The 14,317-nt window shown below is 34.5% G+C and overlaps 1 protein-coding gene across 5 annotated transcripts in view; it reads right to left on the reverse strand.

Annotated features, from left to right (window-relative positions):
- Positions 1-1,467: 1,467 nt before the first annotated feature.
- LOC111374704 overlaps positions 1,468-14,317 on the reverse strand; it is a 23,583-nt gene continuing 10,733 nt past the window's right edge. For 4 of the 5 annotated variants that reach the window (XM_022997412.1, XM_022997413.1, XM_022997410.1 and 1 more), the window contains exons 12-20: positions 9,478-9,917; positions 9,146-9,169; positions 6,154-6,565; positions 5,488-5,814; positions 4,218-5,004; positions 4,064-4,119; positions 3,361-3,849; positions 2,803-2,841; positions 1,468-1,919 (exon numbers count right to left, since the gene is read on the reverse strand). In XM_022997412.1, the coding sequence (XP_022853180.1) occupies positions 1,734-1,919; positions 2,803-2,841; positions 3,361-3,849; positions 4,064-4,119; positions 4,218-5,004; positions 5,488-5,814; positions 6,154-6,565; positions 9,146-9,169; positions 9,478-9,917 (2,760 nt within the window). In that variant the 3' untranslated portion in view covers positions 1,468-1,733. The other variant, XM_022997414.1, reaches the window with a different exon arrangement.

Consider the following 14,317-nt stretch of genomic DNA (forward strand, 5'->3'; position numbering starts at 1 on the left):
CTGTAGAAAACCGGAGGGGGAAATACTGTTGGGTAGTAGGACGGGTGGGTCTTCATGGAGCGACAGCTGTTAAACGAGTTAATTTCACAAATAGACACTGATGTTTACGGAAAATTCCAAGTTGGTCTTTAAAGTAGTTTTCTAACCCATTTAGCAATTTAAGTTATTTATTTGCTCGGTCGTAAAAGTAATGTTCAATACTACGTGAAGCTCTTTAAATGTCAAAATAAAATAATGATCACTAATTGCAATTGGTGGGCCAAAAAATTGAAATGCTATAAAAACAAAAATAAAAAATTACATATTCATCTCTTATCTTAGCTCTAAAGTCCCTAACCTTGGTCAATCAGCAACATCATCGTACAGAAGTCAACGCAAAATAAAGAGGGGGAAATGGTCACCAGTGGGTCATTCGCTAGATCGAGATCATAATCAACCACATTGCACAAACAGTACGATTCGTTTGAGAAATTCCTACTTCTCTATCTATCTCTAAGATGTTTGGAATAAAAATGGCAACAAATGGAAATTTCGGCCATGTGGAAAAGAATGGTGTGCATATTTTAATTCAATAAACTTGAGATGCGTAAGTAGAGGGGCCATCTTAGCACTGAACCAACGTCGTATAAGGTTGAACGTTCGAATGGCCTTTTTGAAAAAATAAATAACTTTAGTTGCTAAATAGGTTATACATATTTTTGAAGGACCCATTTGAAATTTTACACAAACTTCAGTAACAATTTTTGTAAAATTAACTCCCTAGTAATAATAGATATAAGTTGAAATACAATTAAAAAAATAAAAATAAAAATAAAAATTGAAATATTGTGCATATGTTACTAAACTAGTTTAGATGGCATTAATACATGATAGATCTAATTAAAATAAATTTGGTCTCATATCCTTAATCTCATTGTTGCTAGATAGTGTTATTCTTAATAGTTCTCCTCTTATAAGGAAGAATTATTTTAAATTAATTCTCTCTAAGATTATCATTCTAACAAAACTACTTGCCTATATTTTTAATGGATTCATGAAGCCACAAGAACAACTGAATGATTATTCGTTTTTATGTTAAAATGAATTTTGTAATAGTGATTGTTTGGAGAATGTACAGTTAAATGGTAAGAAAAAAATTTTGAATTTACGTACAAATTATTGTATTGATAAAATATGTGATTGAAAATAAATGTTACAAAAAAAAATGAATTATTGAATAATAGGAATCAAACGAGAGCTTAAGCTTCAACTGGTTACCCAAATAATTTACCTCCTACAACATCCTTAATGTATAGGCTCGTGAAGTATTGCCCATGGGAAGTCTCGTGAAGCTGCTGGCTTGACTTGCCGACCTCAGCTTGGCATATGGGCTCATGGCGGCATGAGCCGAGCAGCGTGAGCCTACTGCCACCAGAAATTACACAACCATACATTCTTCCTCCATGGCTATATAAATTTAGCTCTCTCTCAATGCCAATGTCACCATAATTTTCTTAACATTACAAAGCTTCCCCAAAAGGAGATGCAGATCACATTACAATAAGACTACATACATGATACATACCCATTGGAACCTAGGGATTTCTCCATTTATGGATTTAGTCCCAAACCAAACTTCTGCCAGAAACTTGAAAATTAAGAATTTGTACAATTTAGCGCATTTCTTGAAGTTGAAAAGCCTATCGAAGATATCCCCAGGTCATAATCCAAAAGACTAAATACATACATCTTTCTTACAACAGACTTGTGCTCATGGGATTTGCATAAAAATGCTCTCTGCAGATTAACTTTGGGCTTTTAAAGCGACACCCGAGAACGTCGCTCAGAATGGCAGGAGGTTGAGATGACGTCATCTGAGGTATCTTGCGGGTGGCTATGTGATTGTCCATAATCATTATCTCTAACAATTTTCGGCAGCTCTGAAAGGCATTTAGTTTTGACAATTAGTACTGTTTATATCATGCAAGGCAATTGAACACTTCACGGTTAATTTGATGTGCAGAAGTCGTAAATAAAACCATGCCCAAATTATCATTACTTTCCCTGGTCATCTCGAAATGATAAATTGAACACTTAAACATTCTTCCCCATCTGCTCTTATTTCTTAGCCGTCATCTACATTGAGTTTTATTATTACTCTTCTCATTACACTATCTGCAAGGTTGTTACGTACTTCTCATTATCACGGTATTAGATAATGCAAGTTAACGATGATTCGCTTGAGCACTTAAACCAACCTTTTAATACTCTCTAACAAGTGTTAATAAAAAATAAATAAATAAATAAAAATAAAAAATGTACTGTTCCTGTTCAACATTTTCAGATATAACTTGAGCAGCTGAAGAAAAAGCTTTCCAAAAAAATGATTTCTGCATTTTGAACTATAGCATTTCAGAATGAACCACACACTTGCACCTTGACATATATGATGACTAATTTTGGAATTGTTAGCTCACTTTCTTGCTGCATGCTATCTTAATACTTCATTAAGTTATAAGAGAATTATGAGTTTATCATTATTTGTGGAAAATTAGTACCCCACCTAGATGATCCCTCTAGCAGTCCGTAACGACCAGAGCCTCGTGCTCAACCATTCTCTTATGTACTGTCCATTTTGGGAGGGCATCTACCTTTTAATCCCTCACCCTCACGGCTTTCTATCACCAAAGCGGACAGTATGAAAGAGAGAACGGCATGGGCACGAGGCTTGGGTCATTACACCACGATCTTAACTATATAAAGATGAAGTTCCCAAATAGGAAGATCTTTAATACATTCCTCAACACAATGCTCATAACATACCTGAGGATTCAGAGCCCGCATCTTGTTTATGATATCATCCTGGAACAATAGACAAGACATGTCAAATTGAGAAATAGATTACAACTTTTCTATATAAAAACAGATTATAAGAAAGCTTGTTGAGTTGAATAATTTGACCGCAACTAATAGACCAATCTGATGATTAACTGCAAAGATGGAGCAAGTAAACTTATAAGGCTTTACCGCATACAGAAAGTTTATTTACCAATACTTATTTACAACAACAACAACAAAGGAAGCATTATTCCCAATAAAAATTTGAAGACTAACATCACTAGAAGCTAAACACATGATAAATGCAAAAAGAAGTAAAATACCACAGGAGAAAGCATCTAAAAGAATTTGCAAGCCACAAGTAGTGCATCACCATAAACTAGAAATGGTTCACTAAAATTATCACAGTGCAAGCTCAGTTTTATTACAGCAAGTTGAAATCACGTAACATTTTCTAAACAAATAAACCCATAATTTAGATCGAAAGGTTCTGCAGCCAAGACGTTAGTGCATCACACCAAAAGCTTGTCTCAAAATAAATACCTCTAATATCCCTGGATTTTGCATCACAATACCAAGAACACGGCGTACAAGACCCTTGTAAACAAGTTCATTTACAGTACCATCTCCATTCATCCACGGCAGTATTGGCCTATATATATGAGAATCAACAGAATGGAGGCTGCACATTTCAATTCCTCCATCCATTTTGGGAGGGATAACTTCAGAATGCTCATAACCTGTAATCTTATCCTTGCTTTGAATTTCAGTAGAACGATCAGCAACATCTTCAGGTAGATTCAAAATTGTGACTCTATGCTCTTTATTGGCAATCATGTTAATCTCGTCTCTACAGGCAACATCATCTATATGGTTATTGCAATCAATAGACATAAGCTCCTCATCCATTTTCCTTTTCTGATCTCTAAGAGGAGTCCGTACATGATCATGGTGAACAGCAGCTACAGGGGTCAAAAAGTACTTGGACCGATATAGAGAATCAACCACGCGAATGTCGTCATAAGCATTCACCTGTATTCAAGGCAGTCACACATATAAATCTGGACCAGCTTATTAGTCCCTCTTCCACCCCTCACCTCCCACCCCAATTAAGAGAGAGAGAAAATTTTGTCCAGTGGTAACTGGAGGATTTTACCAACATTAATTCATATATCCTGTAATGACAAAAAATGAAGAAAAGCGTCTATGTGATACCAATAACTATAGGTCAATCAATAAAACAAACCTTTATAGCTCGCCTAAATGTTTCAAGCACCTCAACCATAATTTCTAACATATTACCTGAAAAGGAACTTGGTGTTATCAATATGAAAGAAATTGCACATTAAAAAAGCAAGAATGGAGATATGCAAAATTCAAAAAGAGTAACCACTGTATACCCTGCATGTTCAAGACCTTCGAAATTTCCTTCATGCTCAAACCTTGGTCACCAGACTTTTGAATGGCTGAATAAAGAGTTTTAAATACCTCGGGATGAAGAGAAAATCTTTTTTCTTGACAAGAACGCAAAGATATCAGATATTCTGAATAGCTTGTCATCGCTTCCCATGGTGATTTACTCACATCATATGCAGGAAGGATTGTTGTCCCAGAATCTAGGATTTCTCTAGCATGATCGGCTACATCAGAATGTGATGTGTTACGGTCAACCTCCAAACTGAGAGTATCAGTTGGAGTGCTTTTGCCAAGTGTGACAAAATTAAAGTCCTCATCTTTATACCTTTCAATAACATGTATTCTTGAGATTGTTGCACAATGCAACTGCAACTTAATACCAGGGAAACCTTTTTCTCGGCGAGAGATAATCTCTCCCTCACCAGTCAATGTTCTTGATTTCTTAGGTGTGTCGTCGCCAAAAATATCACTACTATCGTGTTTACGTTTAGAAGTTCTGGTATCTTCAGCCTCTCCTACTCCTTCCTCGGGTAAGCAAGGGGTAATTGATAGTTCTCCTGAAAAAACTAAAGCGCACAAATGAAAAATTTCACCACACTGCAAATCCTCAGGAAGATCAAACCCTTTTTCCATTAGATCAGTTTCTCTTTCCTGGAGCCAGCAAGCAAAGTTAGCAGCTCTCTTTCCAGTGTTCATGGGAAATGGAGACAAAGAAATACTTTGCAGAAAGTGCTGTGAAAGAACAAATGGGCTATTATAGCTACCACCAATCTGCCAAAGGAAGAAAAAATTTGTTAGTTTATTATGCCAAATACCAATAAAAGGAAAAAAAGAACTAGTGAGATTAAAATATTTGTCTTTCAATGGCATTTAAACAAACATCTCATAATATAAGGATTTGTATTTCTGCTGTATTTATGGATTAATAATTATATTTTAATGGTGATTATTTAACATTAGATCAAATACTTGTGCCCTACATTGTGATAATATTGTTTGAGATTTCAGTGCCGTTCCAAGATATAGCTTTAAATTTGCCCATGGAGACAAGTTCCTATGTAAATAGGAGGGGCGGTACTTTTTTGATGGAAACAAAAAATCTTCATCATATGTGGCCTGTCCAAGTATTTTACTGTTAAGAATAGTCATGATTTTTTTTCAATTACTGTTTATTCAGCAGTGTGCTAGATATATTCATTTTATCCATATTGCAGTGATCAAATGATGATGTATATTGCAGGAAATATAATTTACCATAATTTTCTTTTCTCTTAGGTAGTTAAAAGCGGCAAAAAGATCATGCTCAGAATAACGTCTTAATGTTTCAGCTAGCAGAGTAGGAACTTCAGGAGCTGACGATGTGCTTAGAAAGATTAGCTTAAATAGCTCAGCAGCATTTGCAACAGCAACAGATTCATGTGCTCTTCTGCTAACACTTGCACCTTCATTTAAAAGTTTCACATACTTTTTAGGAAGCAGTCGAGAGCTCGATCTTTGAGGACAAGCTCTACTCTTCTCTTCACAATTCTCAAATTCCTGACTATGAGGGGCTGAAGAAGTGATTCCAGTGCCACGGGGATACTGTACACAAGAGAGTAAAAGAAGTAAATGACAAAGCACTCCATAGATTATAAATGTCATCAGCAACAGAGATGGACAGCAGAATAGCTTTGGCAGAAAACAGACACTTGTTATTCACCTTAATAACACATTTAACTGGAAAACACAATTCACATTTCAAATTTCTATCCCTCTTTCTGTGTTTATATTTTCCTTGGTTGTTGGGGGGAAAGTGGTAGTACAAGTCTGAACTCGTGACACTTAACACAGATTATGATCAAATAGACATACGTAACAAATTACGGAAATATTATATTCCTATGAAACATAGATAAAGATAATAGGGGAATGTCAACTTACTTTTCCTTCCCCGTCTTCTTTATCTGAACACATATGCTTGGAGGCCTCCAATTTAGCCAATCGTTTGTTTAGTAGAACATCATCTAATGCTCGCTTGATAATATTGTCATCAAAATTATCCCAACATGTTCCAAATTTAGATGATGAGGAGCACACATTTTCTTCTTCAACTGCGTAATCCTGGTCCCTCATTTCAGTATCAGCATGATTCAACATTTTTCCCTGGACTTGCTCAAGGTATCTTGCATACCGTTCTGCAAGAATATTGCATAGCTTCATTACAGCTTTTCTGAAAGGGATATAACTGTTCAATATTGCCATTCTTCGTCTGCAGGAATCAGGAGAAGCTGGAAGAGCTGAAATTGATGCCCAATCTACACGGTGAAACTTTGCCCCAAGAGCAGCTCGGTATCTTGCTCCTGTAATGACAAAAAATGAAGAAAAGCGTCTATGTGATACCAATAACTATAGGTCAATCAATAAAACAAACCTTTATAGCTCGCCTAAATGTTTCAAGCACCTCAACCATAATTTCTAACATATTACCTGAAAAGGAACTTGGTGTTATCAATATGAAAGAAATTGCACATTAAAAAAGCAAGAATGGAGATATGCAAAATTCAAAAAGAGTAACCACTGTATACCCTGCATGTTCAAGACCTTCGAAATTTCCTTCATGCTCAAACCTTGGTCACCAGACTTTTGAATGGCTGAATAAAGAGTTTTAAATACCTCGGGATGAAGAGAAAATCTTTTTTCTTGACAAGAACGCAAAGATATCAGATATTCTGAATAGCTTGTCATCGCTTCCCATGGTGATTTACTCACATCATATGCAGGAAGGATTGTTGTCCCAGAATCTAGGATTTCTCTAGCATGATCGGCTACATCAGAATGTGATGTGTTACGGTCAACCTCCAAACTGAGAGTATCAGTTGGAGTGCTTTTGCCAAGTGTGACAAAATTAAAGTCCTCATCTTTATACCTTTCAATAACATGTATTCTTGAGATTGTTGCACAATGCAACTGCAACTTAATACCAGGGAAACCTTTTTCTCGGCGAGAGATAATCTCTCCCTCACCAGTCAATGTTCTTGATTTCTTAGGTGTGTCGTCGCCAAAAATATCACTACTATCGTGTTTACGTTTAGAAGTTCTGGTATCTTCAGCCTCTCCTACTCCTTCCTCGGGTAAGCAAGGGGTAATTGATAGTTCTCCTGAAAAAACTAAAGCGCACAAATGAAAAATTTCACCACACTGCAAATCCTCAGGAAGATCAAACCCTTTTTCCATTAGATCAGTTTCTCTTTCCTGGAGCCAGCAAGCAAAGTTAGCAGCTCTCTTTCCAGTGTTCATGGGAAATGGAGACAAAGAAATACTTTGCAGAAAGTGCTGTGAAAGAACAAATGGGCTATTATAGCTACCACCAATCTGCCAAAGGAAGAAAAAATTTGTTAGTTTATTATGCCAAATACCAATAAAAGGAAAAAAAGAACTAGTGAGATTAAAATATTTGTCTTTCAATGGCATTTAAACAAACATCTCATAATATAAGGATTTGTATTTCTGCTGTATTTATGGATTAATAATTATATTTTAATGGTGATTATTTAACATTAGATCAAATACTTGTGCCCTACATTGTGATAATATTGTTTGAGATTTCAGTGCCGTTCCAAGATATAGCTTTAAATTTGCCCATGGAGCCAAGTTCCTATGTAAATAGGAGGGGCGGTACTTTTTTGATGGAAACAAAAAATCTTCATCATATGTGGCCTGTCCAAGTATTTTACTGTTAAGAATAGTCATGATTTTTTTTCAATTACTGTTTATTCAGCAGTGTGCTAGATATATTCATTTTATCCATATTGCAGTGATCAAATGATGATGTATATTGCAGGAAATATAATTTACCATAATTTTCTTTTCTCTTAGGTAGTTAAAAGCGGCAAAAAGATCATGCTCAGAATAACGTCTTAATGTTTCAGCTAGCAGAGTAGGAACTTCAGGAGCTGACGATGTGCTTAGAAAGATTAGCTTAAATAGCTCAGCAGCATTTGCAACAGCAACAGATTCATGTGCTCTCCTGCTAACACTTGCACCTTCATTTAAAAGTTTCACATACTTTTTAGGAAGCAGTCGAGAGCTCGATCTTTGAGGACAAGCTCTACTCTTCTCTTCACAATTCTCAAATTCCTGACTATGAGGGGCTGAAGAAGTGATTCCAGTGCCACGGGGATACTGTACACAGGAGAGTAAAAGAAGTAAATGACAAAGCACTCCATAGATTATAAATGTCATCAGCAACAGAGATGGACAGCAGAATAGCTTTGGCAGAAAACAGACACTTGTTATTCGCCTTAATAACACATTTAACTGGAAAACACAATTCACATTTCAAATTTCTATCCCTCTTTCTGTGTTTATATTTTCCTTGGTTGTTGGGGGGAAAGTGGTAGTACAAGTCTGAACTCGTGACACTTAACACAGATTATGATCAAATAGACATACGTAACAAATTACGGAAATATTATATTCCTATGAAACATAGATAAAGATAATAGGGGAATGTCAACTTACTTTTCCTTCCCCGTCTTCTTTATCTGAACACATATGCTTGGAGGCCTCCAATTTAGCCAATCGTTTGTTTAGTAGAACATCATCTAATGCTCGCTTGATAATATTGTCATCAAAATTATCCCAACATGTTCCAAATTTAGATGATGAGGAGCACACATTTTCTTCTTCAACTGCGTAATCCTGGTCCCTCATTTCAGTATCAGCATGATTCAACATTTTTCCCTGGACTTGCTCAAGGTATCTTGCATACCGTTCTGCAAGAATATTGCATAGCTTCATTACAGCTTTTCTGAAAGGGATATAACTGTTCAATATTGCCATTCTTCGTCTGCAGGAATCAGGAGAAGCTGGAAGAGCTGAAATTGATGCCCAATCTACACGGTGAAACTTTGCCCCAAGAGCAGCTCGGTATCTTGCATATTCAATCACCAATTGCCTAAAAGTAAATGAAACCATATGAAAACTTTGTTATGAGACAGATGTATCAGAAGATCTTCAGAAGATAAGAAATCAAATGAACACAAAATATAGTGCATAAATTTAATAACTATCTGAAAAGGTGCAATTAAGCATAAAACTAGGATATCATCAGGCCATTCTCATCAAGTATTCAGAACAAATCAGTTTATTAGCAAATCCATAAGGTTTCAACCTCAACGAGAAGTTGTTAAATGATGAGCTGCTGCTATTAACAGGTTATCTTTCTAGACAATTTCACGAATTTTTTTTTTTGTTTTTTATTACCTATCTGCCTCTTCGTTCCACGAGAACTTTCTTCGACTTCCAGGTTTCAACCTTGACAAAGCACACTTGTGAATAAAAGAGCGGGCTTCCTCATCTACTTCATTGAATTCTGGCTCTTCTCTGCTCTCTATATTATCACCAGTGAGATATCTCTGCAAATGGTATTCATAATCTTCTTCAGAAGTTAAAATAGAGTTTTGGGCCTCAGTAAATAGGTCATCCGAATCTAATGGAGCGGTGGTCCTCTCAGAACTGGGCTGCCCATCTGCGATATTAGCTTTTACAAACTCTGAGGATTTTCTTTCTGAATATTTTTTTCTTTTCCGAGAAGTTGAAATGTCTTTGCTTTTAATTGAATGATTATCCTCTACTTCGGCATTTGAAACTCCCGGCAATCTAGTAAGACGCTGTTGTCTCTTATCATAATAGACATGAAGCACCTGCAAGGTGCATCCAGCATGAGGCTCAAAAAGAGAGAAGGGGGGGAGTGAACATTTTGATTTTTAAAATTTTTTAAAGTAAAAATAAAAATAAGCCAACGAATTTTTATAACCATCCCTCTACAATTCTATTATTGATTGACATAATCAGATTTAGTAGACAATTCATTCATATTTTATTGTTGATTATACTTAAAATAGAAAAAATGCTAGCACTTCATCTGAACTAAAAATGGATGTTTAGTTTGCTTTAAATTTTGGTTTAGATAGATGTTCAAAATTAAAATTTTGTTTAGATATAAAAACAAGGACAGTAACATAGATATGTGAGCAAGAACAGGGGAAACTATATGATTTTGTAAGAATTGAATTTGGAGCAAGTATTGATATGTACAGACTAAAATATTATATTAATTTAATTTTACATTTTGGATTTTGAAATTTTGACAATCTTATATTTAATGGGCTAAGGAACTAGGGCCATTTACCGGTAGTTAGAGCTCGGCAACATCCCTAGTCCATTTTATAATATGAGTACTAAGAAGTCTAGAAGATTCTTAGTCAAGCCAGCTAAGATAGTTGCTCAAATGTAAAATATTTAGGCCACACGACCTTATCCAAGAACGCCTATTCTACAGCAGTACAATTTTCTAAGCAGAGCATTCGTTAAAAAGAAAGAGAACAGTTATAGTTATTGACTTCTTGTAGTTGCAGATATGTAGGATTAGAAATTTCCTGCCATGAATAAGGTATGTTTCGCATTAGAATTGAAGTTCAACCACAAGCATATAGCTCAACCAATAGAAAATCAATAATGGAAATGGTGAATCAAAATTACTGTATTGCAATGCGTTTTGAATGGGTACAATATGTTTCATCTATGGTTTTATTTTTATTTTTTTTTGGAGGGGGGGGGGGGGGTTTAGCATGGGATGTGTGCAGGCAACAAGGGTAGTGATCCATTTGGGCTTGGCAAGATCCAATCTCCATTTAGCTCAATTCTCTGAAACTCAAATTGGCTCTAATCAATTAAAGTTGAGCTTGAACCTAGATTTGGCAAACTAATAAGGTTAATGAATGTATATTAATTTTAATCAGGGAAAATAACACCAAAAAAGTTGTTATCTTCTACATAAATGAGATCTTGATCCCCGACCAATTTTCACATTGGGTTCCCATGAAAGATTCCACCGAAAATTCTTTAAAATGTCAGGTCATAGGCATATGAAACAATGATTTGACTAAAAGGAGGAGTACACCCTAACATTTAACTAAACAAAAAGAATATTTTCTTCCCCCACCCCCCAAGTACTACACAGTAAGCAAAACAAAGGGTAACAATTAGCACTCAAGCCTATATAAAATCAAATCATAGTCATTAACCAAAGCAACGCTTGTTCTCGTGGACTAGTAATGTAATGAATGGAACAAATATTCCTAAACACTAGTAAAAGTCAAGACCCTCATCTAAATAACATCTTCAAGAGGCTCTATGTTTGTAAAGACTTTATTTCGTAATTTAAAAAGAATTTATAAATTTAGAGAGTAAAAATTTTTAACTACTCCAACAACCTATTTATCATTAACACTTAATTTTACTACTCCTAATATGTAATTATTATTTTTCCCTATTTTTTATTTTCACAAGCTTCCCTCAAAATTATCGTATTATTTTCCTCCATTTTCTATGTATACTATTTAATTAGGTAAACATATGGAGCATTGAGAATTGAAATATTTTTTAATACATTTTATTATAGAGTGGATTTGACTCCAAATTTGAAAAGTCAAACACGCTCTATTTCAAGATGTTACATTGAAAAATGTCTTGGAGCATAAATTTTAGAATTGACCCTTTAAAATAGAAAGCATTTTACATTTAAAGAGATTTTTGGAGATGCTCTAACTACTAGCTTTCTAAAACATCACTATAAAGCAAAATATTGCCAATCAAGTTTCCAGTGCACCCGAGATAAGCCTACTATAGCCAACAATTATGAGTATGCTTCCAAATAGGGGCTAAACCAAGGAGAGTCCTTGGGGGACACGTGACCCCCCAACTTTGGATTGATTTATTTTTTTATTTATTTATTTTTATTTTTATTGGGAAAATTCATGTGTAGTATCTATTTAAAATTTTAATCTAAATTAAAATTAATAATAAATTTTAATAACATATTTCATGGAATCCGTAACTTTTAAATTTTTATTAGAATTTACTAAAAATTTGATTTTAACCCTACCAAACAAGAGCAAAATTACAATAAATTTGAATTTTTTTCTTTTCTCTTATTCTATTTTTTTTTTTTTTTTTTGAAAAATAAGTAAATTTCTCTTACTCTATCCCTCGCACATTTTACCAAAATCCTAACCTTTATAATTCTTTAAAATTTGTTTATAATTTTTTTACAAATTATCACATCTACTACAAATTTTCACTTTTCAATCAAATTTTCAATTAATTAGGATTTAAATTTGCATTTTCTCCTATCATATTTGTGTACATAGAATAGAATGTGTCTGATCTAATTATATCAAATTTAATTTATATTTAAGGCCTGTTTAAGCCACATTTTTTCAAAAAATACATTCTTTAACAGTGATTTGAAATCATTTCGATCACATTTTTCAATAAAATAATATTACACGCAAATCCAAAATTTTTCCTTATTTCTTAACCACACATTTCCCATCAATACACTATTCAAAAATACATTTTCATTCTAATAATGTGGCTCAAACAAGGGCTTAATGAATTGTATTTATTTGACTAAATATTGGTTATATGTTTTTCCTACATAGCACCGACACGCTGCCGGCGACAGCGTATCGGTGTCCGACACGTATCGGACACCAACACTTCTCCGACACGTGGCCGACACGTGTCGGAGTTGCTTGCAACGTGTCGAACGGCTGCTGGGCAGTTGAGTTGAAGGGAAGAAATGCAACCGGAGCTAAAGGAAGAAATACAACCGGAGTTCAGTTTGCTGTCTCGGAAGGAAGAATAAAAAAGATGAAAGAAAAAAGAGAGAATAGAGAAGAAGAAGAGACTTTGCCTAAAAATGGAACTTGTAGAACTGAAGAAATCAGAGAAGACAACGGCTGGAACAAGAAAGAAATCAGAGAAGAAGCTGGAACATGAAAGAAATTAGAGAAGAAGCTTGAACAGGAAAGAAATCAGAAAAGATAAAGATAAAGAAGAAAAAGGGACGGCTATAAATGATGAAAATCTCCTATACAAATGAATAATTTAATTTTAGGGCCCACCATTGTAAAATCTTGTACCATTTCGTATCTTTTTGTATCTTTAAATGTCTGCAACTTTAGTTTAAATAATATATAATATTTTGATTGAATGAAATTGTACCATTTTACCCCTCAACATAATTCATATCTATATAATAAGGCATTTTCTCCTTGGCCAATGGTCACTGTTACGAAAATTGCAAGAAAACTTCAAAAAAATAATAATAATAAATTAATTAATTAATTAAAAAAATTTAAAGTTTCATCAATCCTCATTTGAAGAATCATTTGCAAGATCAAGAAGAAGAAATTTTTCCAAGTTTCGGGTAATATCACTCCTATCTTATTTAAGTTTTTGAAATTATGAGTGATAATGTTATGGATGATGATTTGTCTAAGCCTCTTTGGAAATATGTTACAAAACTTGATAATTTAATCAAAAGGGTGGTAACATTATTTGGCAATGCAATTTTTGTAATGCAACTAAGACAAGTTGATACACGAGTGAAGGCACATTTGTTAAAATTACAAAGCTATGGAATTGGGGCTTGTGGAAAAGTAACTATAACAGATATATGTGAAATGCAAAAAATGGAAGATGAAGCCAAGTTGAGAATGCAAACTAAGGCGGGGAAAAGAGTGTCATTGCCATCGTATAATATGGGTTCAAAGGATTGTTATGTTTTGGAGGTAAAGAAAAGAAAGAATAGTGCAATAGAAAATGCTTTTAATGTGACAACACGCGACCAATTGGATTCCGAAATTGCTAGAATGTTTTATTCGAGTGGTTTGCCCTTTACTTTTGCAAGAAATCATTATTACATTAGTTCTTATACTCTTGCTTCCAATAGTAGAATTTTTGGGTATTTGCCTCCCGATTATAACAAGTTGAGAACTACTCTTCTCCAAAAGGAGAGAAAATATGTGGAAAGGTTATTAAATCCAATCAAGGGCACATGAACGGAAAAAGGAGTTACCATTGTAATGGATGGAGTGATCCACAAAGAAGGCCACTAATTAATTTTATGGCGGTGACGAAGAGTGGACCAATATTTTTAAAAGAGGTTGATTGTTCCGATGAAACAAAAGATAAATATTTTTATTGCTAACTTCATGAAGGAGGTTATAAATGAAATTGGTCATGAAAAGGTGGT

This window comes from Olea europaea, unplaced genomic scaffold, assembly GCF_002742605.1.
Source record: "Olea europaea var. sylvestris unplaced genomic scaffold, O_europaea_v1 scaffold1279, whole genome shotgun sequence".
NCBI classification, from domain to species: domain Eukaryota; kingdom Viridiplantae; phylum Streptophyta; class Magnoliopsida; order Lamiales; family Oleaceae; genus Olea; species Olea europaea.